Source organism: Festucalex cinctus, chromosome 4, assembly GCF_051991245.1.
Source record: "Festucalex cinctus isolate MCC-2025b chromosome 4, RoL_Fcin_1.0, whole genome shotgun sequence".
Classification (NCBI taxonomy): domain Eukaryota; kingdom Metazoa; phylum Chordata; class Actinopteri; order Syngnathiformes; family Syngnathidae; genus Festucalex; species Festucalex cinctus.
The window spans coordinates 412,312-440,000 of record NC_135414.1 but is presented as its reverse complement, the minus strand read 5'-3'; the positions used below and the strand labels follow the sequence as shown (position 1 = coordinate 440,000).

Here is a 27,689-nt window from a genome sequence, read left to right as displayed (position 1 = left end):
GAAATTTACAAGTAGATGACACACACGCACTGAGAAAGGAAAGGAGGGACAGAGGGAGAGAGTGAGAGCAAGAGTGGGATGGGGAGAAGGAGGGAGAGAAGATCCTGAGGTTTAGTGCAAGAATGAAGCTTGGCAATCTAACCTTGGGTCAAATGCCGTGGCAACTCTCAGCCATGTGATGCTGGTCTTCTTCTTGCGAGTATCCATGTCTGCTGCAAAGCTTTGCTTGTACTTGACCATGTAAGCAGGGTCATCCTCAGTGACCTCCAGTACACGTGAGAGATAACACAATGCTGGAAGCACTGCTGAACAAGAGACAAACTTTTCTCCTCCCAGGAGATCAGACACATACCTAGAATAATATAGAAGGACATATTAGTAGGGAAATAAGTAGGCCTACTGTTTTCCATACAAAACTGACTCGCATGCACGCACACACACATGCAGTCATTTACACTGGTGGTGTTCTGGCAGATACTGTATAGGTTATTTATTAAGCAAACATGCAGACAACATGGATAGCCAGGGTCTACACAATAAATTAGGCCCACCTGCAGTGCTCCAACACAGACTCGAGCCTCTTGAGTTTCTCTAGCTCAGCAGCTGTTGGCATGGGGACAGTGGGTGTGTGCAGGGCCAGCGTAGCTCTCAGGGGATCAGCATTCCGCAGGACGCGCTTGACCATTCCAGAGTACTGTTCCATCTGGTTGGCACTTCTTGGGCAAGTGACTCCTTCTTCTGGTTGTGGGCAACTTGTTGTTGCTCGAGCTCCGCTTGGTTTGCTGGACTGTGCTTAAAGTGTCCCACGACTTTTCTGCACTTGGCCAGCGCGCCGTCAAACGGGCTATTGTGAAGTGAAACGGTGACAGCTCGGTGCACAATGTGTGCGGTGCACGGCATGTGTTCAAAGGGGAGCTGCCTGGCTCCTGCGATCATATTGCGTGCGCCATCTGTGGTCAGTGAGACAACTTTGGATTCGATGTCCCATATACTAGCTACCTGCCTGAAGTGCTCTGCGACAGTATCGGCGAAATGCCGGTCCTCGGTCTTCATAACAATCAAAGCATGGGAGCGAAGCACCCAGTCAGTGTCAAAATAATGGGCAGTTACCCCGAGGTAGTTGTGGTTACTGAGGGACGTCCAGTAATCGCCGGTGAGCGCGACGGCTTTCGTTTTCTCCAAGGACTCCTTTACCTTAGCTTTCTCCGTTTCGTGCAGGTCTTGAATGCGCGTAGCAATGGTGGCTCTCGAGGGCAATTCGTACGTGTAGTCGTTGGACGCAATGCGAAGTATTTCGGCCAGCCCTTCGTCCTCCACGATGCTAATAGGTCTACACGCCGTGGCCACCCACTTAGCTATGGCTTCGGTGAGTCTCTTCTTAGTTGATTCATCCATTGGTTTCTGTCGGAAATTATCCATGGATGCCTGGGTTTGACGAGGGGTCGGAGAATCGGCATCAACGGTGTGCTTGGCCATCAAATGGTATTTTAAGCTGGACGTGCTGCGATGGTAGTTCCGTTCGCGATGGCAATACATACAAATTACTTTGCTCTTGTCAACACCACCATTAGGTAATTTTTAAAAGTAAACTTGCCGTTCAAAATTGAATTTACATCCTTTTTACGGCTCGCCATGATGCTCCTCTTTCCCCGTTTGTTGTGTTTTTGTTTTGTTTTTTCTTTTCGAACCAGCAACGTCAACGCAGACCAACTGTTCATCCATTACCGTGATTGGTCAAAACAAAAGTTTGGTAGACCACGCACAGGTTGTCATTGCCCAATCAGCTTTAAGTATTTTAATGAAAGCCTTGCATTTACCGCTGATCTGTATCCACAGTGGCGAACTCCCATAAGTGAAACACAAATGATCTAGTTGCCAGGTGAAAGCTCCGAATGAGCTTTAATTGCGCGTTTAAAAAAAATGACGGCGTTAAAAGGGGGTTGCGTTAACGCCGTTAAAAACGCGTTTAACTGACACCATTAATATATATATATATATATATATATATGTATATATATATATATGTATATGTATATATATTGTAACGATTATCGGCCGGTTGTAACTTTTTGCAACCTCAGTTCCAAAGGAATTGAGCTCCTGTGGCCTGAACATGCCACTGTGGGGGGTGGGGAGGACAAGAACATCCCCCACAAACAGCCACACATGCTCTGACTGACACGCGCACGCGCACACACACACAAATCAGAACAGTAAAAGCCTTCTTAGAAACTTGACTTTCTTATTTTGCAACAGAACAATGAATTATGAAATGTTATGTTTGCCATTTGTGAAATGTTGACTCCATGAAATGTCATGAAAATGTTCCATTGCAGTGGCAGATTCTCCACTAAACTTTCATGTGTATGCACGTTTTAACAGTGTAAGCTAGGTAACATTTCATTTGAGGTATTCAATTGTACGTGTTGCATTGGTTGAATTCTGACCTTAGAATCTTAACAAACATGGGATCCAGATTCAATCTGATTAGTCTACCAAAAACCTCCCCCAGCTGGTAACTTTCCACTGTGGTCTCACCCGGCCCCCCTGGTGTGGAGGCCGCCGCCCTCCCAATTTAAAAGCACGCTCCCTGCCTGCTGCTCTTCCTCTTCTTGGCTGCTCTTTGGCTCCCGCTCTCTTCACTGCTCCTTGGCTCCTCTTTGCTCTTTCCTGGTCTCCATCGGCGCGGCTGCCAGACAAAGGGCTAGTCCAGCTAGCTTAACCTCCAGCACACGGCAATGAACAGAACCCATCGCGTGTAGCGACAGGCGCAGCGAAACACGCTGCTTTTAGTCCCTGCAAAGGCTCAACGGATGGTGCTTTTCCCAAGCACCCTGAGGCCTCCACCAAGAGGGCCTCTCCCCAGCCAGCAGGTTGACCCCGTGACGCTCAGTTGGCCAGCCGGACGACCTGTCTCTCCCTCTCCTGAACTGAACCTTCTCCATTCTATCTTCAAACGGGCTTGGCGAGTCTCCATCCAGGGTCCTGCTTCTCAGATCAACCCCATCCCTAAGTGCAACTTTGCAGGCCTTCGCCCTAGTACAAATTGGTGCAAACTAGGTTGATTGTGGGTCCCATGTTGGTTGATTCAAGGAATCCATCACCTTGGTTAAGACCGTTTCTCTTTTCTTCTTTTATTCCCCTTTGATTATTTTTATTATTTTAGTTCTCGTTTCATTTCCTATCATAGTAGTTAGTTTTGCTTCTTTAAATTCTAAGTAGATTATCCCACCTAGGTTAGAGAATAAACGTGCACAAAACTCAACCCCTGGTTTACTGTGTGTGTGTTTCATCAATTTATAGTGACCTCTAAGCTGAACAAAGAACTCACAAAATTGTAGTAAGGGCACAACCTTCATTTTAATGACTGATTCAACGAGGTTCTCATCTGTTATCCTGATAAAATTATCAAAAAGAGATGTGGTGCTCCGCAGGCAAGCTCAACTTAATTTAAATATTAAGTTTGAGTCTCCTTCAATTAATGAGCCAATTGATTATTAATTTAATAATTAACAATTATTGATTTAATAATTAATTGGACCGATTTCCCTTACATAATGGTGCCCCTTTGTGAGGCCAATTTATGTTACATATTTTGTGAAACACACACATGTAACAATCCAAAAACAGCTTAGTGCAGCGTGTTCTTCTGGGAAAATTTCAACTCGTTTCCATAGCAACCTAACTATAACTTTATGCCAGAGCTAATCCGCTGTATAAAAGCAGTGTATTTGAAGCGCTAAATAACAGTCTAACGACTAGTTATTGAGAAGAGAATGAATTTGTCGACTATGTGAATGTTACACACACAAAAGTGGGAGAGTAACAATCACATTTTTTTTTTTTATTGCATGCAAAACTTTTTTTTAGGCCTGGGAATGTTTTTTCTAACTCGTCACGAATTCTGATTGGGTTAAAAATATATTCCAAACCTCACGTGGCGCAATCAGCTTAGCTACCTGATTACGTTACAAGCCTTTAGGCTGAGGAAATAGTCTAGTGCACGAAATTCTGCATTCAGACCACCATTTGAGTCACAGCACACTTCTCAAGGTGTTAAGTTGACTCCCTTTTGTTGGGTAGCGTAAGGCACATGGTGCTAAAACTGCTAGCCTTTTGTGTAAAACACCGGTGTTAAGATCCGCCATCTATGTAGGTGTATCCTTAACTTAACTGGGATTCAGGTAACCACCCCTTGAAACCAGTTATTGATTTAATAATTAATTGGACCGATTTCCCTTACAATATGTATATATGTATATATATGTATATATGTATATATATATATATATGTATATATGTATATATATATATATATATATATATATATATATATGTATATATATATGTATATGTATATATATGTATGTGTATATATATATGTATGTATATATATATGTATATATATATATATATGTATATATATATATGTATATATGTATATGTGTATATATATATGTATATATGTATATGTATATGTATATATATATATATATATGTATATATATATATATATGTATATGTATATATATGTATATATATATATATATGTATATATATATATATGTATATATATATGTATATGTATATATATATATATGTATATGTGTATATATATGTATTAGGGGTGGGAGAAAAAAACGATTCGACCGAACCATCGGTCGTCAAGGGGAGCTAAACGGCCGTATCGGTAGCAGACTTGTCAACCGATACAAAATCCGCCGGGAATCCTTAGATACATCGCTTGTAAAGCTGTGGACCGGATATCGCGTGGCTGTGAATCGGTTGCGAGTGAGGCTTTATGGTTTTCATAACAATAGCAAGAGTTCTGCGCCGTGCTCTACTTCTTTTGTTTACATTTCAGTAGCATCAATATTCAAGCTACTTCCCTGTTTACAGAGCGCTAGCAAAGTAGCGTTCAGAGACTCTTCATTCCCCGGATGTTGTAAACATAATGTAAAGACGTTACGCACCTTGGGGAGGAGCCTACCGTCAACGCCGTGCTCGCGACACGGCGCGCGCGCGCACAACGAGTGACAACATGCAACAGTTAGCAGAAGCTAACCCATTGCTATCGAGTCCTCTCTGTGCACTTGTATGTCCCGGGCCGGCGTTGGTACTGCGCGCGAGCCAAAAAGAATCACTCCCGTGACGATCCAATGCATGGATTCAAACGACACAGGTATGTCCCACAGCCAACACACCAGCTAAGCTAAAAGCACACTGCAAGTATCTCATTTCTCAGTTTGTGGCTCCCTGTCAATGTATACAACTAGCATGAGCAGCAGATAGGAGAACTGAGACGTGCCCGTGATTACGTCATCAAACGCAAAATGAACGACAGCCCAAAAAAACAAAACATAAACAGTAGTGATTCCGTGGTCATCATCTTGTCTCAGATTAAAAAAAACAAAAAGATGTCATACATTAACCAAAAATGAATATGATGGCAAAAGAAAAACAAATATTGTTAAATACAAAAATTGTTGATTAAAAAGGGAAATGAACTTTTGGAAATATTTTTGGATATATTAAGTGGTTAAAATGTGTTTGATAGATTTATTGTTCCATAAGGTGGCTTCATATTTCTTTTGGCTGGACGGTAGGTTTATTTCATGTCTTAAATTTATGTTTCTGAAATACTTCACAATGTGCACATATTCTGTTTAATTGTGTTGGTGTCTTTTTAAAGGTTAAATATTTATATTTCAAATTGAATTATCAGCCTTTTTTTCCTGATCCTTATTTTGAATTTTTAAAAAACTAAAAAATAAAAAACAATTATAACTCTCAATAACAACTAATAAATATTTAACCTGATACATTTTTCAGTCATATCGCCCAGCCCTTTGTTGCGGTCCATTTAAATAATTGATTCAATATATAAAAATATAGAAGACATTTTTGTTGTTGTTGTTTTTTTAAACACATTTGTAGATACTGTAAAAATTTGTGGTGTTTTAAGATTAATGTTTACAAGCAACAAATGTCACTATAAGTTTTGAATATTGAAATGAATCGTATCGAATCGAAAATCGTATCGTTCCCAAACTTAATCGAACCGCATCGAACCGTTCTGTTCTGAAAGATAATCGTTTTTCAATCGAATCGCAACCTGTGTATCGAGATACATATCGAATCGGCCTCATGTCAGAGATTCCCACCCCTAATATGTATATGTATATATATGTATATATATATATATATATGTATATATATATATATATATATATATATATATATATATATATATATATATATGTGTGTGTATATATATATATGTGTATATATATATATATATATATATATATGTATATATATATATATATATATATATATATGTATATGTATATATATATATATATATATATATATATATATATATATGTATATGTATATGTATATATATATATATATATATATATGTATATGTGTATATATATGTATATGTATATATATATATATATGTATATGTGTATATATATGTATATGTATATATATATATATATGTATATGTGTATATATATATATGTATATATATATATATGTATATGTGTATATATATATATATGTATATATATATATATATGTATATGTGTATATATATATATATGTATATGTATATATATATGTATGTATATGTATATATATATGTATGTATATGTATATATATATATGTATATGTGTGTATATATATATATATATATATGTATATGTGTGTATATATATATATATATGTATATGTATGTATATATATATATGTATATGTGTATATTGTAGCGATAATTGGGTCGTCTTTTGGACGAATTAATAATCTGGACGTTACAGAGGTCAATTGTATTTACCTCGATAACCTCTGGGGCACCACGTTGTTTTTGCTTTGGGTTAACAGGAGCAAACAACGACCAAAATCCTTCTTTCATCAGTCATTGATAATCTAAAGTCGCCACACTCGATATTCAGTGGTTCGTTGTACTAACAAAAGAAGAATAATCCACTCGGAAACACAGATGACTTAGGCGGAATATAGTTCATAAAACATGCATTTATTCACGATTGCTATACTACAGAATCAAAATACTGCCTATCTAACTATTTTACCGTCAGAAGAAAAGAAATAAAATCAAGCGAATGAAAATAAGGAAGGAATGCGAATGAATAAAGAAACAGGGAAAAGAGAAAATTTGACCTGCCAGATTTGTAATGTTTCAAACGTAAGTGGCACACAGTGGATACGCCGAGGTAGAAATCAAGCGCACTTACGAGAATTGGAGTTGCGTAGAAACAAACAGAAGTGGCGGCCCTTTTGACAAGGGGGAAAAATAGTCAATGTTCGTTGAAAAAGGGAAGGAAAAAAAAAAAAAGGTTTATTACACAGGTGAGCCAGGGAGCCACGCCAGGGGCCTGACGTAGTTGCGCGGCTCGTCCCTTGATTGGTTGGTCGAGTTGGTGAGGTTGGTTCTGCCGGACGGCTGCCCGGTTCCAGGTGGAGTTCGGTCCGCTACGCGCCTGCGTACGGGGAAGGCCAGCCGTTGGAGGTGAGCTAGCACCGCGGCGGGGCGCCACCGAATAGCAGGTGAGGTGCTGAGCGGCTGAGGTGCGCAACCTTGAGTCCGGCGGTGCGTTGCAAGTGTACCCGGGACCGCGAAGGTCGGGCGGGTAAGCACCGATAGTGGAACAAAAAAAAAAAAAACAACAAAACAAAAGAGTCTTTAGTCAGCGTTGCAGTTTGCACTTGCTTTGGCGTGGCGTGGAGCGAGGATCCGATCTCGTTAACGGATCCTGCCAGGAAAGAAAAAGGCCACGTGGTTTGCAAGTTTGAACCAAGAGTTCGAGCAGCCTGGGACACTTGCGGGTCGTGCCAGGGAGTTTTTTTGTTTGAGGCTTGTGAGAGCAGGAAGAGGGCAAGAGAGCGAGCGGGGTTCTGCTCGTCCTTTTTAAAGTCTCTGGGTGGGGCTTCAGCAGGTGATGGCACACCCTTCTGTTCGCTCGCGCAGACTTTAAGAGGAAAATTATTAAAAAGATTAATAATTTGGCATTAAATTTGGTCAGTCTGGCAAATCAGTTTTCCCACACAACCCGTTTAACACACACTATAATTAATGCATCATAAACTAACTTGTGAGGTAACTTCTACTTGTCTAATCTGACTGAGCTGAGAGATATTGATTATCTTGCATTCTTTATGGAGGACACATGAAATAGGATGTTCATACACACAAAGATATAACATGAATCATTCGTAGTTCAGTTGTCTGTCAAGAATTATCATGGTATAGATGTGTAAAATGCGGTTACTTATGTGAATTGTCACTAAGGATAGTTCCAAGTTTCGCCACTTGGAGGTGTTGTTGCTCCATCTAGACGTTCCAGGAAGGGCGAGGCGCCAGAGTATCCTTTTGTGATTGATAAGAAGTCATGAACATTCCTTTGATCGGTCATTTGTGTATTCCAAACCATTGGAGCCATTTGTTCGGGCTCCGAGAAGACTGCTTGAAATACACTCCTTCGGCAGACGCATAAATTCCTTTGTCACCTGGTCAGTGGCTTCAAAAGAGTTTTGTTGGTGGCTGGGTAACCACCTGTAGGGCTGACCAGGCTGGATCCTGTCTGGGCAGTGGCATATTCATGCACTGCAGAGAATTTGCTTTAAGAGAAGCAAACTAAAAAAAAAATTAGAGGGTGGAATGGACCTAGGCAATAGTTGTTACAGACCCCCCTTCGTCAAGCGGGATGAATCTTCAGGATGTCCAGGTTGGCGGGTCCAGATGATGCGTGGCCAGGGTCCAGGCCACGGTTAGACGGCCGGGGTCCCACTCACGCTCTGCTGCAACACTCAAGACATACCACTGGTGCCACTTTTCCCTAACCTCTGCCTGGTTATGTGTATGCAGGGTATGTCTGTGTGTTTTCAATGTGTCTCTATGTGTATTCAGTTAACAGTGTGTCTAACTTGGTACTGTGTCAGCTAACTGAGGGACTCGGGTCCCAAAACAGGCGCGGGCCTGGGAAAGACGCAAGACGCGAAATTCCAAACAAAAGAAAAGGAAGAAAACTTTTCCTAAGGCTATAAGGCTAGTATCATATAATGAGTAACTAGGGGAAAACGAACAGCAACTTAAAGAAAAGAGAGAGAGAACGAAAAAGAGGCTTTCGCCTTCTAAAACTCAAAAACCCGGGACTATACTCAGGCCATAGCTCTCTTATAAAGATGGGGAGGTTGTCTCAGGCACCTGCGTGTCGGTGCAAATCTCCACCCCCTGGGGGTGTTCGTCATAAAAAAAAAAAAAGAAGTCTTAGGTCGGTTAGCGCGACACTATCGTTGCTAGGTACTTAGCTATCGCATCTTCCTATAGCGTAATTAAACACCCAAAAAGTCGTGCGCTATCCAAGAATAACGGAAGGAAAAGGGAAAAAAAAAGGGAGGAGGGGAGAAAAAGAAATGAAAGGGAAAAAAAAAATCAGAGTATCCTCGGCAGTCACGCTGGACTAAGGGAAGGAAGGCAAAGGGCTTAGTTCGATTAGCTAGACTCACTAACGCTTTAAAAAGAGTACTCTGACCTGCTTTTGAAGGCCTTAAGTACGGGGGAGCTTTTTATAGTTAGCAAAAACTGATTTCACGCAGCATACCATTCATAAGTATTATAACACCTTGAGTGTAAATAATCTTTTGAATTTGAGTTGCAAATCGTTTTGTAGTTGTCTAGTCTAATTCTGCATAATGCTATTGGTGTTACAGCTAGGACCGTATCCTTAAGTGTTGCACCAAGCGTCTGCAAATAAGTAGAAAAACACAGTATGCTCACTTCTCGCAATCATTCGTAAGCAATCCTGGTTATTCAATCAAGGCAATTTCCGCTGCAAGTCCGGGTTCAACCGTTTCTGGTCAGCTCACCACAGCGGTCATGCACAACATCAGGGTCGTCATCATATCACACCATCCTCTAGCCACCAACAAAGACAAGCGGATTAGCGTCGCTCAGTATGGTATCACTTAGGGGTTCGGTAGGTGCAGGTTGACCCCCCTTTTGCACGTCTGATACTCAGCTAGGTCGGTCGACGGAGTTTGGCGCGTCTGTCGAGGGTGTCGGTTGGGCCGCTGACTCGGAGTCAGCTGGTGACCCCCCTTTGTCAGTTTCGCGCGTATGCTGGTCCCGAGATTCGCTAGATCGCGTTCCCAGACATTCAAAACCGCAGTGACTTTTGATCTGATTTCGGTGGACCCACCTCAGTTGGCCCCCCTGACGTCCTTTATTCATCCTAATTTGATAGGCGACGGGTGACAGTTTGTCGACGATTTCGTATGGTCCTGACCACCGGGGAAGAAATTTCCGGGCGATGCCCCTCTGGGCACGCGGAGTATTAGCATTTGGTTGCGCGAACAAGTAGTACCATACTCGATCACCTATTTCGAACTCGGTTCGTGAGGCTTTCCTATCGTAGTAGGTTTTCTGACCTTCTGCACTTTGCTTAAGCCGTTGTTGAGCAAATGCAAACGTGGCTCGGAGGTGGGCTTGCAAGTCCTCCACGTACTGGGAGGCCGTGTATGCCGTGGCTAGGTTTGTTTCTCCTGGCTAGTACATCAGGTGCAGGGGGAGCGTCATTCGCCGTCCGGTCATCATTTCAAAGGGGGCCACCCCTGTGGATTCGTGAGGGGTGGCTCGAATTGCCATGAGGATCAGTGGGAGTCGGGTGTCCCAGTCCCGATGGTTGGAAACAACAAACTTTTTCAGCAAATTTACCACGGTGCGATTAGTCCGCTCCACCTGTCCTGATGACTGCGGGTGATGGCTAATTTGCAACTGGGCCTTGATTCCGAGCATTTGCCAAAGTTGTTGCATCACCTCGGCTGTGAAGTGGGTTCCCCTGTCTGAGTTAACCCGTGAGGGCAACCCAAAACGGGAGAACACGTGGTTCATCAGCAGGCATGCAGTGGTGTGTGCGGTGTCGTTTGGAGCGGGCAGGCATTCTACCCACTTGGTGAACGCGCAAACTACTGTAAGAAAGTATTTGTTCCCTCTCAGAGATCTGACCAGTGGTCCCACCCAATCAATTTGGAGATCAGACCATGGGAAGTTGACTCCTTTCTGTTGGAGTGGTGCTCGGTGACTCGGGTTTGCTGGCTGAAACTGGCAGCAAACCAGGCATCCTTTGATGTAGGTTGCTACATCATTATGCATGCGCGGCCAGTATGCCACCTGTTGTAGTGCGGTGACAGTGGCCTTGAATCCGCGGTGGCCTGCATAAGGCGCGTCGTGGGCGTATGTTAGCAAGACCCCCCTTTGGCTCCGTGGAACCACCAACCGCAGGGCAGGCGGAGACGCGGAGTCATAAACCAGAAGGCCTTTAACGAGACGCAGCCTTTGCAGCACGGAGAGCAAGTCTTTGAGGTCGCTGTCGTTGCTCAACGCGTCAGGCGACACGGGGTTGGCGACAGGATCAGAAAGGTGCTGAATTATTTTGAAAAGCGCGGGGTCGCCGGCCTGTTGGGCGACCAAGTCGGAGGTTCGGACGGGTGGTACGCACGCCACGGGCCCCGTAGGGGTTTGTGTGGGGGCGTCGCGAGACTCAGCGGCGGCCGCAGCGCGGCGGCGCGTGAGAACGTGGACCTCCAGGGTGGGCTGGGTGGGCAGCCAAGCTGTATCAAATGTCCAAGGAGTCCCGTTGAGGGCCCCTTGTTTGGCTAACGTGTCCGTTAGGTCGTTAAAATGTTTGTCAGGTCCTGGGACTTTTGAGTGTCCCCGGACCTTTTTCCAATAGACATGCATATCCTTGGAGGAAACCAAATGGTCGCATGTCAAGATGAGGTCGCGGTGTTTAACGGGTTTCTTCGCTGACGTAAGGAAACCATTTCGACGCCACACCGGTAGATGACAGGCTAAGGCGAGGCGGGCATAGTTTGAGTCAGTGCAGATAACCAGCACCGTGACACCGTGTTCAACTTCCAATTTGAGTGTAATCAGGATGCCAGCGATTTCCGCATATTGTGAAGAGTGGGGGCCCAATTGGAATTGCAGTGGTTTGCACGGTGTGTCGTCGACCCAAGCGATGCCCACCCCAGCCTGCAGCTGGGTTTGGTGGTGGTAAGAGCAACCATCCACGTAAGCTGTAGGCATGTCTTTGCAGACATGTTCCTCAAAATAGCGGTGACGCGTGAATTCCGGCATCGGTGCCGCGGCGACGTCTGTCGGCGGGGTCGGGGAAGTTGACACACAGTTCTGGCAAATTGCTAGATCGGTACCCAGTGGTAACTTTGCGTTTTTCGTGTACCGGACTCGAACATCGTAACTTTGTAACGCCATAAGCCAGCCGGCAATGCGCGCGTTCGTTACAACGCCGTCTCGAATGCGTTGGTTGTTAAGAAAAGTAACCGGATGATGGTTAGTATCAATCGTTACTTTTTGGCATCCAATGTAGTTTGAGAAATGTTTGATTGCCCATACTGTGGAAAGCAGGACTTTTTCGCAGTCGGAGTATTTCAACTCGGGGCCGTTCAACGTTTTACTGGCGTACGCCACGACGCGTTTATCCTGGTCGTACATTTGGTATAGACCCGCACTCAAACAATGGTCGGAGAATCCTGCTTCCAAGGAAAATTCCTTGTTGCTATCGGGGTACGCGAGACAGGGGGCGGAGCCCAGCTTTTGTTTTAGCATATTCATCGCGTTGCTTTGTTCGTCACCCCAATCGAAGGGCGTGTCTTTCTTCAGCAGGTTAGTAAGAGGGCGTGCTATGTCAGCAAAGTGTTCAATGAACTGGCGGGAATAGTTGCACACGCCAAGGAAGCTGCGCAATTTTGACACCTCGGTGGGGGTTTTGATGTCAAGAAGGCCTTGAATACGGCTGGATTGTGGTTCAATCCCGTTCGGCCCAACCAAGATCCCCACGTAGTTGACCTTCGTGCGACACCACTGACCTTTCAGGAGGGACAGTTTGGCACCTGCAGAAGACAGCTGTCCAAGAATGTGGTCGATTTCCATCAAATGGTCATCCAAAGAGGAGCTCCTCATCATAATGTCATCGACATAAATGAGGTTGCCCCTGGCGGCGGCGTCAGGGCACGCCTTGTTGAGGAAGATGTTAAATTCGGCTGGCGAGTTGGCGTAGCGAATGGACACCGGTTGAAAGTGTACTGTTTGTTGCCAAAGGTGAATGCCAACTTGTATTGATCCCTGGGATCTACTGGGATCGTCCAGAACCCCGAAGCCACATCGATGGTGGTGAAGAATTTGACATCTCGAACCTTGGGAAGTTCCTGTTCAAGTTGTGTCATGGGCCATCGCGAAAGAGGAACCTGTTGGTTCAGTTTGCGATAGTCAATGGTTGGTCTCCATGTACCGTTTGGCTTCAAGACTGGCCACAATGGAGCCGAATAGGTGCTGTTACAGGGGCGAATGATGCCCTTTTCCAGCATGGCGTCGATAGTCTTCTGTACTGGTTCGTAAGAAGCTATCGGAATCTTGTACTGGCGCACGAAAGTTGGAGGAGCGCCGGGCTGAGTCGGGATGCGGACTACATGTAGTGCCGTCAACCCGCAATCCAAGGAGTCCTTGGCAAAAGAGGGTGTGTATTTCATTAACACGGTGCGCAACCGTTCGCGGTCCTGTTCGGACCGGAGCGCGTCGGCGCGGTGCAGAACTTCTTGGAGGTGCTCCTCGAACTCTGGGTACGGTTGAAGGTCCCCATTTGGAGTCATGGTTGGTTGAGGTTTCTCTGGGTTTCCAGAGGGAATGCTAGAAGGCGTTGGAGGCAACGCGCTCAAGGCATAAATCACCAGTTGTTGGTCTGTCCCCAGGTCCACTCGGACGATGTCTTCATCGTTGGTGGGACCGGCAGGGTTGACCGTAACAAGCTGAGATGGCCTGGTGAGTCTTCGGCCACCGGTGTCTTCAGTCAAGAACAAGTCAGATGGAATGTGTCCAACCACAGGCACCGTTAGAGTGAAGTCGTGGAAGTCGGAACGGATGAGCAGGCCCAGAATGGTCGCTTTTGGTATGCGAACGTCGTACGAAAGGGGGTTGTGAACCAAGATCAGAGTGGTGAGGGAGGCGTCCACGATGGGCGTGGCCTCCAAGAGTAACGACAGGTTCATGAATTCCGATGAAGGTTGAAAGAAAGCGGAGTTAGCATTCAAGACCTGGTTAGCTCGCGCCACCAAGCGAACCGGAATGTTGATCGTGGTCGCCGGAGCGATCACTTCATCCTCGTTTAAGACTTCGCAAGCATCTGGGATGGTCTGTCCGGACTTCATGTTTGGAAGACTGGGAACACAAGCTAGAGGTTCCGAGTTGGTGAGGGACCAAAGCACGTTGTTGATGGTGTCCACATGGACGGCAAGACGAACAAGCAAATCTGCACCCACAAAAAGGGTGTGAGGCGCGTCCGGGACAACCAAGAAGTAGTGGGTCAGTGAGTGCTGCTTCCACTGAAGGTTTAAGGCGCACACGCCCACTGCAGTTATTGTAAGAGGAGGTTCCGTGTTCAACGGAAACCGGCAAGACTTGGAGACGAAAAGAATGTTCGGGTCGAGATCTCGCAAGTTGTCAGCGAATGCTGCAGAAATGGCTGATTTGTCAGCCCACAAGGCGAGGACGGCGTCAAGAACAGGTGCACCTTGCACGTGGACACCTCCGATGATGCGTGGGGCGTACCCTGCATCAGGCGATGGTGGGTCAAGGTCACAAAGAAAGGTGTCATGGCTTCTCAGCCGGTCCTTTGTCGGGGACGCGAGGGGTCCTGCCTTGGACTGAGTGGTGTCCCAGCTCCCTGTGGGGGCGTCTGCTTCCCCGTGGGGTGGCTGCGCCCGAGTCACAGTGCAGAGCTGAGCCTGGTCAGGGCCCGAAGGAAATGTCGGCAGGGCCTGCCGCACCTGGGCCCAAATCTGGAGTCTCTGGTAGTCTATGATGGGTTGGAAGCGGAACAACAGGTCTTGGCCAATAAGAAGGGGGACTGACTCAATGGGTCCCACATAGACTGGATGGATGAATTCCATGGGGCCAATAGACCAGTGTACCATCGCGACAGATTCCAGCTTTGTGTTAGTAGGTGAGAAGGCGCTAACGGTGAGTGGGCACCGCCGTAGGCGGAGCGGTCGACTGTTAGCTTGTGACGCGGCGCAGAGTTGTTCGAACACCGTGTTGGACATCACCGTGATGTCTGCGGCGGGATCTACAACGGCTTCGTAGGTTAGAGCTCGCTCCAGGGTGACGCTCAGATAGAATTTACGAGCTATCCCCCTGGTGGTGAGATCACCTAAAAGCTGTTGGAACGGTCTCACGTCATCGGTTGATCGCGATACATGCGGGTCTGCTATGTTTGGATCAGCCTGCAGTACCAATATTGTTGAGTCAGAAGGCAGTTTAGTAGGTGTCTGAGTGTCGGCTACTGGAGGCCCCTCTGGTGACCTCTGCTGGTGGGTCACTTCAGTGGGCATCCGGCCGTCGGTTAGTCATAAAGGCGGGTCTTTTGACGAGTCTTTTGACAATTTCAGGAGTGCCTTCAATATGCCGTTGGCAACTGCGTTGTGGTCAGTCTCGGAGTCGGCTTGGCGGTTCCGGGACTCGCGGCAGGAATCGGTTGCTGGCGCGCGTTCGACTTTATCACGTTTTGGATGATAGCGCGAATCGGGCTTACCTTTAGCAACTTTGGAGCGCCGGCGGCCGTCAGCTTGCTTTTCTCCGTCCGCTTTCTCGTCACGCGAGTAGTCGGTTTTGGAGCGCGGTTTCCGGTTTCGCGGGGCGCGGGACTGTTTTGACTTTTTGGATTTAGTCTGGTCTTCCCTCGGAGCAAAGGAGCAAGCTCCCTCCAGCTCTGAAGGAGGACCCACGTCCACTTTATAAATTCCTGCGTCGCCTGCCTTGGGGGCGGATAATTTTAGCTTTGCATAGCACCTAGCTGCTAAGTCACGTAGCTGCGAGCTATTCAGTGTCTCAGGACACAAAGCCAGTCCCAAGTAGTGGTTAAGGTTTTGTTGGAGGTTTCGGACAAACAACGTTTTAAAACCAGGATCTTCCTCCATGTTGGGCTCGTTACGAGTCCCAAAATAGGCATCGCGAAGACGACTATAGAAAGCCTGAGGAGCCTCCTGCTTTCCCTGTTTGACGAACATGGCGACTTCCATGCCCGACAACCCAGGAGAACCGTCAAACTCGCGTGAGATGGCTTGGTGCAGTGCCAAGGGGTCAGACAACACATCAGCGGGCTGCCGTTCCAGCAGTCTGTTGACTGCTCGGCTGGACGTCATTTTGATCAAGTACAACTTATCTTCCACGGTTGCCATTGGGAACCGCTGGAGATGATAGTTGATGTCTTTCAAGTACTCTGTTGTGTTGTGGGACCCCCCTGGTTTCGGTTCGAATTTGGTTATATTTCGAGCCAGCTTGTCCAAATCTTTCCAGGCCACGCCCATTTGTCCCTCCAACGGGGGAGTCGACATGGGTCCACGTTGGAAACTGTCATCACCTGATGGCCCGAAAGCGTGTGGGGAGGCGGCCATTGGAGGTGCCAGGCCTAAAGCGGCGGTGGTCACTGGCGGCGTCCTCCAGTCGGTTCCGGACTCAGGTGGCAGTTTGAGCTGTGGTGCTGTGGCTCTGGGATCAGGAGGTCTGTGTGGGGGTGGAGCTCCCGGCCGGGAGGCTCCTCGGGAGACCTCCTGCAACTGCTGCGCGCGTTGTAACTCATATTTAATATGAGCTAACTCTGTCTCATATTCCTGCTGGCCTTGTCGGAGGCGGGTAACCTCGGCTTCAGTCAATGCTAATTTGGTTCGCAGGTCATATGAGCGGTCCACTTCGGCATTACGTTCCTCCCTAAAGGTCTGTACCTGAACTTGGAGGCGCTTCACTTCATCGGTTGACTGAGCTAGCGACGAACTAACCCGAAAGTAATTAGCTTCTGCTAGCCGAAGTTGGTCTTTTGACGGTCGTTCAGTCAAGTCAGTCACCTCTACTTTTAGTTTGTGAATTTCATTTGCCGCGGATCTCAGCAGTTTTTCTTGCTCTCGATTTGTCTCTTCGGCGGACGCGAGAGCTTGGGTTAACTCACCAATCTTTTGATGGGAGTCGTCAGTGAAAGCAGACTCATCTGCATCACTGCCCAGATTTTCGGCTAGCGCCACATCTGCGCGGGCTTCTGCCTCATCCAGCTGTGCTTTAACGTCGTCCAGCTGGGTCTCCATGACCTTCACTCGGTCGTGGGCGGCTTCCAGCTGTGCCGTGGCGTCACGGCTCTGCTGTCGTGCCATGTCAAGTTGGTGTTTCACTTGACAATCCTCGGCATCGCTGAGCTTCAACTGAGCGGCAAGGTTCAAAGTCAGACATCCGAGCATTCGAATGAGTGATTTGTCTTTTAGGGCTTTTGTCTCAGCGTCGCTCATGAGTTGCGCGAGGTTATCATTTAGCGTATTGACATCCGCATCCCGAATAGACTCAGCGTATCCAGGTAAGAAGTCCTTGGTCAGCTTCTGCACCAGTTGAGCTAAGGTCTCTAAGCTCTCACAGGGGCTGGGAGTCTCTCGGGGTGCTGCCATATTGTCAATAGCTTTTAGACGATCAACTTATACTAGCGTTTAATAGTTAGTTAATTAGCGTACGCAGTTAGCTAACTACCGCTATCAAGTATTATCGTCAACAATACACACTGGGTTCAAATTATCAAAAGGGAAATTGCCACAAAAGCAAAAGATTTGTAGTGGGCTATGCAACCCACAGCTTACACTATAGTTGTGAAAAATCAATTCCAGTTATCAAAACCAACAAAAACAAACAGCAACAAAAATAAAATAATAAATAAAGAAAAATAAAAAATTAATAATACTAACTTCAACTTGATTCACTCAGCAAAGAATAGCTTAAATGAGGGACGGAGTAACTCTGAAATGTTACAGCGGTCAATCCCAAAAGCTAAATCAAAAAAAAAAAATTCAAAAAAAATTTATTTATTTTTTTTTTTTTTTGGGAAGTCGAGTTAAAAGTTGAAATTAAAATTAAATTAAATAAACAACAAAGCAAAAAAGGGGAAAATAAACTTAAAAGGGGTTAATAGTCTTAGTCAAATGACTGATTACAGTGTCAGTACAGTTTTATGCGAATGTCTTGTGGACGGGGTTTTTGGGACACCAAAAACTGCAAAACTGTACAGAAATATTAGAGCTGCCTCTATAATAATAGCTCATTCGAACTCACACCTTCTTATTAACTAGACACAACCGAAAAACAAAAACAAAAGAACAAGCAAAACAAAAAAATTAAAAATAATGGATAAAAATGAGAAGAAAACAAATAAAAGGGAAGGAAATAATAATAATAATACTAGGTCTACCAAATCAACTAAACAAACACAAAACCCTAAATTAAGTAGAATGTTAAGTCGAGAATACAGCTAGTTAGCCTAGTATGAAACTGGATAAGAGGGAATATGAAAAAAAAGAGAAAAAAGAGAAAAACACAACAGTGTAAATAGTTCCTTTATATTAATTTGACCCAGCAGTATGTTTTGTTGATGCAACCGTAATTGCTCTCACGCTAGGCAGCGTAAAAGACTAGAATGCGGTGGCTATTACTATAATCGTTAAACGCAAGCAGTCAATTAAGCCTACAACTGCGTTTAATCGGACGTGGATAATTTTTTATTATCCTTGCGTACTAACAGTGACGCCAATCACTAAGTACAACGCTCGACACGGAAAACAATTCAAAAAGCAATGTGAAGTGACATTGAATCAGAATTGTCGCGGAGCAAGGAACACCGGCGTTAAAGCAGCAGTGGGGGGGGGCGTCAGTTGTCTATTGACAGTGGAGCAAGCTCGAGTGATCTGTGTCACTCCAAACACTGAATGACAGCTGACAGCTTGCAGGATTCACTCCCTTTCGGGGCGTCTGCAGGCGTGGCTCAAACTCGCCAACGGGAAGGGAGGGGGAGGTACTCAACCACGCCTCCACGAGCCACACAGCTCTTCACAAGGACTATGGCGCCACCTTGTGGAAATGCGTACACGGTACAGGTAAGCAGCTAACGTCTTAGCGCTCTGTTAATCCGCTCGCCACGAGCTGCAACTTTGAGTCGGCGGCTACAAAAGCTCAGTCACGACTCAAACTTCTCCCACAAGCTAGGTGTAGGAGAACACGGGGAAAATGACTCGGACGTTGTTTACGTTGCTCGCGGTTAGCTACTCCGAAGCACGTAACTAGAGTCGGTCAACGCGACGCACGTAGGCTGTCACCTGACTTCCCACAATTTCCGGAAACACAACAACACAAAGACAAACAACTTCAAATTCAGCCAGCTGAAATCTAAAAGTTGCACAACTCGAGCTCTATCACGTACGTTTTCAAATACAAGCCACCATTTCCTCAAACGGTGACCGGCTCTTACCTAACTTCCAACAATCAATCCCGTTACTCTCGTTTACTTATCGCAAACCACTGCGGTGGTGACATACGCAATATGGCGGCTTAACAGACGCTTGATTCAAAGCTGAAGGGGAAAGTCAGTGCAGTTCTATGTAAGAAGAAATGTTTACCTTCTTACACAGAGACAAATGATTAGGTACACTACGTGAAATGTGTTTTACTTTTCACGTCCAAAGTCTTGTATTTTCGTGTGGATCTTCTTATGTTTTGTAGCCTCACACGGCCGTATATACGGCCATATATATATATATATATACATATATATATATACATATATATATATATATATATATATATATATATATACATATATATATATATATATATATATATATACATATATATATATATATATATACATATATATATATATATATATATATATATACATATATATATATATATATATATATATATACATATATATATATATATATATATATATATATATATATATATATATATATACATATGTACGGCGATTCGGCGGCGCGTTTGCATTGTAGTCAATGGAGTTCGCGCCACTAAAAAAAGCGAAATTGCTATCACGTACCTCAAAAAAGGAGAAAATAGTGCCACGGCTGTTTAGTCCCAGGAAAGAAGTGGGCGGTGCTCACGTTTTGTTGACTCGCTAAAGTGTTCCACTTCCTTGTTCACCAAGGGACACGCCTCCTCCGTGAGCACGAAAGCGCGAATGAGCGGCAACCGTTCCATAAACACTCTACGCGGTGAAACGCTTGCGAATGAAGTAAGTGTACCATTGCTACCATCCTTAAGAACTACCATCACAAAGGTAAATAAAACGACTTTATTATACAGTACAATTTATTTCTTTAATTACAATACAATAGCACATTTATTATATATAAAATAAGGTATATTTTTGTGTAGTTTTAAGGCTTATTTAGTAGAAAATTATGTTTTATAGGGACCTGGGAACAGATTATTCTAATTTTAATAGTTTCTTATGGGAAATAAATGTTCGGAAGAAGAACTTTTCGCCTTACACACACTTTCTGGGAACCAATTATGTTCGTGAGCTGAGGTATCACTGTATATATATATGTATATATATGTATGTATGTATATGTACATATGTGTATATGTATATACATGTATATATATGTATATACATGTATATGTACATATGTATATATGTATATACATGTATATATATGTATATACATGTATATGTACATATGTATATATGTATATACATGTATATATATGTATATACATGTATATGTACATATGTATATACATGTATATGTACATATGTATATATGTATATACATGTATATGTACATATGTATATATGTATATACATGTATATGTACATATGTATATACATGTATATGTATGTATGTATGTATATACATGTATATGTATATGTATGTATATATGTATATACATGTATATGTAAAATATTGTAATTTATTGTGACAGTCCTCTATCTTTCTATCTGTCTATCTATTGTTATAAGTTAATTAATTTACATATAGTAAGGTGGCACTTTGAAAAAGATATTAATTAGTAGTTACAACTTACGAGTACATATATATATATATATATATATATATATATATACATATATATATATATATATATATATACATATATATATAATACTACTATTACTAGTAATTAATTAATTACTTTGTAATTTTCACATAATTAATCTTTCAATTTCCTCCATTAGCATTCAGCTTGGCATTCAGCTATTAGCATTCAGCTTTCAGCATTCCCATGCAATTTCTCCATAAATTGCACTTTGTCTAGTTATTATTTCAGGCACGATTTATTTTCCAGACTTTTTTGCCGTCAAACAACTCCCAAATAATACTTCCGATTTACACCGTTCAAATTTCAACTGTATTTATGAACTTTTCATACTTTTTTTTTCTCTCTACTCGTTAGGAAACTTTGTCCATGCTGGCAACATCCTGGCAACTCAGAGGCTGCTAAGGTATCACCCAGGAGCGCACGTGAGTGTACTTTTGTTCTTTTTCTGTACTTGTAGTTTTATGTTTAACTGGTAGTTGCAGACATTCAACACAGTCACTACCTATGTAATTCTGTTTTTAAGGTCGGGATGGGAACCAATAACACTCTTTATGCTCTTGAGGATGGTTGCATCAGGTTCACCAAGGAGGTCTACATCCCCCACCCTCATGGTCCGGAGACGAGCCAGATCATCACCAAGCTTGCCAAAGGAACTTGTCTTTACAAAACCTTCATCAACATTATTCCAGTCAAGCAAGATCCCATCTTCAAACTTGTTAACATGGTCTAAACCTGACATGGGTGTCATTATCGTGTGAGGATGAAGAAAAAATGCTTTTTGTTAAGATTGTCACAACCTTGAATTTACTAAATATCTTTGCACAAGACTGTCCCAAAAAATTGTACTGGTTGTTTTGTTACGCAAACTCAAAGAATTAAACATCACATGGGATGGTAGGAAAATAAGGAGCATTGAAGTATAAAAAAAATAAATAAAAAAAAATAGTTCAGCGAAGCTAGGATAAAATGCTTTGGAATACCTGTCTATGTTCTATTAATGATACATTTTTTAGCAGTACTTTAAATGTACACTGTGATGCCAGTGTCTATGTGTATGTGTAGCCTATGTGATAATGTGAGTTGTTGAGCAGAATATTCTGTGAGTTCTTCATAAAAAACAAAAGTAATTGTGATGTTTGTCAAGACCTGCACATTTCACACATCTATAAGATGTGTTCTGTTATAGTGGCACATGTACACATGAACAAAATTGTTGGTGTCTGTTTCGTTTGTGCTGCGTTTGTGCCATAAAAAGTTTCATTTGTGCTGTTACTGTTTTGCAGTTCTTAGAAATGATTTTTTTAGGTCATCCAGAGTTCACCCAGCCCCCCATCTATTGAGAAACGGACCTAAAATGGGTCCATTTGTTTGTGCTACAATTGTGCTGGATTGTGCAGTTGCAATTTTCGTTTGTGCCACAACGGTTTATAAATATTAAACACTTTAGTTTTGTGTGATGACATCAACCAGCCCCCCATTTAGTTCGAAATTGACCCGAAATGTTGCCAAACGTTTGTGCTCCGTTAGTGCTGGTTTGTGCTGTTAAAATTTTAGATTGTGCTGCGACGGTTTTATAGGTATGACATAAGTAATATATGATGATGTCATCCAGCCCCCCATTTTGTTCGAAATTGATCCAAAATGGTGCCAATCGTTTGTGCTCCGTTAGTGCTGGTTTTTGCTGTTAAAAATATTGTTTGTGCTGTGACGGTTTTATAGATATTACACATATAGTTTCGAGTGATCACGTCACGGCGTTTGTGCTGCTTACTGGACTACGATGGTCGGCGTAGCGGGACTGCACAAAAACGGAGAGCAATGAAAGTCCACAGGTTAACTTTTATTAAAAATAAACAAAAAAGGAGTGGGCTTCGTGCCACGGCGCGTTACCCCGGGTTTACACCGGTTGCGTGTGCGGTGTGGCTGCGTGCTCCGGACGCGTCAATTTTTTGGCCAATCCACTTAATACTGTGCGTGTCGACAGCGTCTCAGCTGCGGCGTGCTGCAACCCTTTCGCAAGAATAGACCTATTTTCTATTTTTGCCAGACGCCGCATCTGTCGGCCTCCGGCAAATGTCAAGCTAGCACAAAACACATCGAGCGGGACAGGAAGACCGACCCAGTTTCAAAATAAATTTCCTGTTACCTTTCAAAATAAAACACTCGCCAGCTCCTATTTCGCAATCTTGTCAGCAAAACGTGACGTGGGAGTAGCCGGGCCTGGAGTTAACTTGCGAGGTGCTCATTCACGGTTTAGACAGCAGCGAACATGAGCGAAGAGAGATTTATATTGGAGGTGGAAAGCCACAAAATAAAAGTCCACCTCTCTTTCTGCTTCTCTGTTGAGCACAGACTTTCTGTGTGTTTGTCGTTGTTTTTAATGCCACATGATCGCGCGCGGTCACACGAGGCACGGCGGGAAGTGGTTGGCGACGGAGCTGCTGCGGTCCGGTGTGAGTTGGCCAAAGAATTGACGCGTCCGGAGCGCCCAGTCAAGACGCACCGCACACGCAACCGGTGTAATCCCGGGGTCATGGTACCACGCTCAGTGAATCGTTCGTTTTGTTATTAATTCCAAGTAATAACTTGGAATTAGCTATAGTTTTGCATGTTTCTGCGTACACTTCAAGATCCTGAAATGCCACCTTCAGTTGCAGGACTAACTTCAGGTAAATATTTTATTTACTCTTGTAGCTTTTTTGCTAGCATAGGCTACATATATACTTTAACGTTTTCACTGCTGCAAATGACTTTTAGTTTGAGCATCTATCCATCTATTCCATCCAGCTGTCTATGGGCACTAGTCTCCAGTGACTGTACCTATGGAGTTAAATTAGGGTCAAAAGTTTTGTACTTGAAAAAAGAAAACTTGAAACTGAAAATTGTTGTGTTGATCTTGAATTTCACAAAATATAAAAAGGTATTAAAAATAAAAATAAAATATAGCCACGAGGGGGCACAAGCCAGTGTCTTCTTGTGCCGGTCCCAAGCCCGGATAAATACAGAGGGTTGTGTCAGGAAGGGCATCCGACGTAAAATTTGGCCAAACCAAACATGCGAATCAAATATATGACTTCCATACCGAATCGGTCGTGGCCCGGGTTAACAATGACCGCCACATCGGTGCTGTTGACCTAGAGAAGAGGAACACCACGTATTGCGGCGTCTAGTTGTTAGCGACGCCACGGCAGGCTAAGACATGGGAAGTAAAAACCTTGCTGACGCGCTCCATTTTCTTATATGTTAAAACAATTTCCTCGCTTCAATTTCCATCCACAACACTGCGATAATCACCAGCATGCACTCATTTTGCCAAACAAGGTACCGTCAATAAGACAGCGCAGCTCGTTCCTTCACAGCCACGAAGCGACGTCCTCCCGATTGTAATTCACGCTTCCAAGTTGATTCTTGTGCTTATTCCAATGTCGATTATTTGATGCGGTCAACAAAAAGGTCCTTCACCAGCTCACCCCACCAAGTGATCAATGACCGACACCCACACCACAGGTGAGTCCACTTAATACCAAGACAGACCACTCCCACTGGTGAGTTGTGACACCGCCAATCATCGTGATAGTAAAACGTGTGGGTGGACGTTGATTACGTGTACAACACAAACACACACAGGAAGAAACCACCAAAAGGTACTATATGGCTCCTACATTCCGGCCCCTAATTATTGTGCGACAATAATTACCCATCACCATTAACTTGTAGGAGACGTAATGACCATTCAATGTTCAAAAGCACAAAGTGAATTAAGCATACAATAGTCCATAATGTCATGAAAAGAGTTCGGATAGTCATGGTTAATCAAAGTTCATATCCAAAAGCCACACGATCTTCACTATTCATCCGCTCCCAGCAGAAGGCAGATCTTCGTAATCGGACGATCCAAAACACTTGACTTCATTTTAATCCTCACTGAACGCACAAATCCTTTTTTGTCCGGTACTGTGTCCAAAACACGTCCAGTAATCCATGAATTACGTGGTGCCATTCCATCTACAAGCATAACAATATCTCCAGGCACAAAATTTCTCTGAGCACTGTTCCATTTCTGACGCTCTTGCAATCCTGGGAGATACTCTTTCAACCACCGTCTCCAAAACAGGTCAGACATGTATTGTACTTGTCTCCAGCGGCGACGAGTATAGATGTCATTCTTGTCAAACAGTCCAGGTGCCAGTGATGGCTGGGATTTGAGGAGCAACAGATGGTTAGGAGTTAGCGCCTCCAAATCATTAGGATCAGTCGATGCTTTTGTAATTGGACGGCTGTTAACAATGGCTTCTACCTCGCAAAACACAGTCATCAAGCCTTCTTCATCCAAGGATTGTATTTTCAAAACTGAATTTAGAACTTTGCGAACTGATCGGATCAATCTCTCCCAAGCACCTCCATGGTGTGATGCTGCTGGAGTATTAAAAACCCATTTTATTCTCCTTTGTAACATCATACCATTTATGCGGTTGTGGTCCAACTTGTCCATGGCCTCTCGTAATTCACGTTCAGCACCAACAAAGTTCGTACCATTATCTGAACGGATTTCCATTACTTGGCCCCGTCTGGCAATAAATCTTCTGAGTCCATTGATGAAGGATTTTGTGTCCAACGAGAATAGAACTTCAAGGTGTATTGCTCGTATTGCCAAACACGTAAAAATTTGTCCATATCTTTTAAAAACAGCACATCCTCGCTTGACTTCAAACGGTCCAAAACAGTCCAAGCCAACATAGCTGAATGGAGGTTCATCTGGTGTTATTCTATCGTGAGGTAGGTCAGCCATTTTCTGATGTCCAGGGAGAGCAGATGATCTTCGACAGGTAACACATTTTGCCAATATTTTTCTAATAGCAGCACAAGCGCCAGGAATCCAGTATTTTTGACGCAGGAGAGAAAGCATGTGGTTACGTCCACCATGTCCTGTTTCTTGATGTACATGTCTGAGAATTAAGCTGGAAATGTGCGAGTTTTTGGCCAAAACAACTGGGTGTTTTGCATCAATTGGCATATCTGCCCGACTAAGCCGCCCTCCAACCCTTATGAGACCATCATCCAGGATTGGGTTTAGCTTGTAAAGATGACTTGTCCTCTTCACACATTGTTCTTTTTCCAAGCTTGCGAATCCCTTGTGAAAAGTTGTACCTTGACAATACTTGATCACAGCTTTCTCAGCAGCAATTAGTTCTTCCACTGTAAGAGCTTCTTTCGGCACTTGAGCTTTGAAGCGTTCCATCTGCAACTTCATCTCCTTTTCCAACTGATCAGAATTTAGCTTAGCAAAAGCCTGCCTCAACTGATTTCTTTGAGACATCAGGGACAACAGAAGACTCTTGAACTTGAGAAGCCAACCAATAGACCTCAACAAAGAGTGCCAAGAGGAAAAATAATTGATTAACGTCTCCATTGGACTTGCTTCTTCCATTTGTAAAGCATTTACCACAAGTTTGACCTCAGGGTCACCAATGAGAATCTCCTCTGCACTTTCAGGGTTCTTTGGCCAGTTTCTTTCAGGCTCCAAAATAAAATCCGGACCACGAATCCATTCACCAGTTTTCAAAAAGGTCTCGACAGTAGCTCCTCTGGAGGCCAAATCCGCAGGGTTTATTGAAGTATGCACATATCTCCACTGACATACACTGGACAACTTAAGTATTTCCGAAACTCTGTTTGCAACAAAAGTCTTGAACCTTGATGTCTCATTCTTTATATATTTCAAAACAGAAGTGCTGTCCGTCCAAAACACTGAATCCTTTAAGTCCATCTGTAACTCTTTTCTCCAGAGCTTGTCCATCCTGCTAGCCAACTGTTCTGGTAGTACTCTTTCTGCATATCCATTGTTTAACATTTCAGACATAAATGTCACATATTCCCAGCGAAAAGACGGATCTTTATGAAAGCGTTTTTTGAGACTCAATGCACGCTTTTCTGCAACTGTCTTATTGTTTGGCATTTCAAGGTAACCTTGTTTTACCGGCAAACCAATACTATAATGTCCATCAACAAGCTTAATTGAGTTCGTGACTGACTTTATGAATTGCTCCTCCTCTTTTGACAATCCATCATTCTCGTCAAATGAGTTTTCAGCGAAATCAATCTTTAATTGTTTTTGCCAAAGCTCGTCCAATCTTGCCACTGAGATGTGATTTACTGTAATGTCAGGCTGTAAGCATTGATTCTTTATTTTGAAGTCTCCTCTGAGTGGTCCATTCACCGTCCAGCCAAGGATGGTCTTGATGGCATATGGGCCACCGTCCACTGCACGAACAACCTCCCAGGGTTCCAGTGCTTGAGGTGTGTTGGTGCCAATAAGGAGGTCCACTTCTGCGTCAACCTCTGTTATCTGTATATGCCTCAAATGTGGCCAACGTTGAAGATCTTCTGTTCTTGGAATTGTAACAACTATGGCCTATGGCCCAGTCCACCCTCTAATTTTTTTTTTAAAGTTTGCTTCTTCTAAAGCAAATTCTCTGCAGTTGCATAAATATTCCACTGCCCAGACAGGATCTAAGCTTGGTTAGCTCTGCAGGTGGTCACCCAACCACCAACAAAGCTCTTTTGAAGCCGCTGACCAGGTGACAAAGGAATTTATGTGTCTGCCGAAGGAGTGTATTCAAGCCCGCCATCCCGGAGCCCGAGCAAATGGCTCCAATGATTTGGAATACACAAACGACTGATCAAAGGAATGTTCATGACCTCTTATCAATCACAAAG

General features: G+C 43.8%; 1 protein-coding gene across 1 annotated transcript in view; it reads left to right on the top strand.

The window, feature by feature from the left end:
• mrpl27 (mitochondrial ribosomal protein L27) overlaps positions 1 to 22,244 on the top strand; it is a 185,557-nt gene extending 163,313 nt beyond the window's left edge. The window contains exons 3-4 of the mRNA XM_077518491.1: positions 21,327 to 21,394; positions 21,496 to 22,244. Coding sequence (XP_077374617.1) covers positions 21,327 to 21,394; positions 21,496 to 21,702 — 275 coding nt within the window. The 3' untranslated portion in view covers positions 21,703 to 22,244. The remainder of the gene's footprint in view (positions 1 to 21,326; positions 21,395 to 21,495) is intronic.
• Positions 22,245 to 27,689: the final 5,445 nt, after the last annotated feature.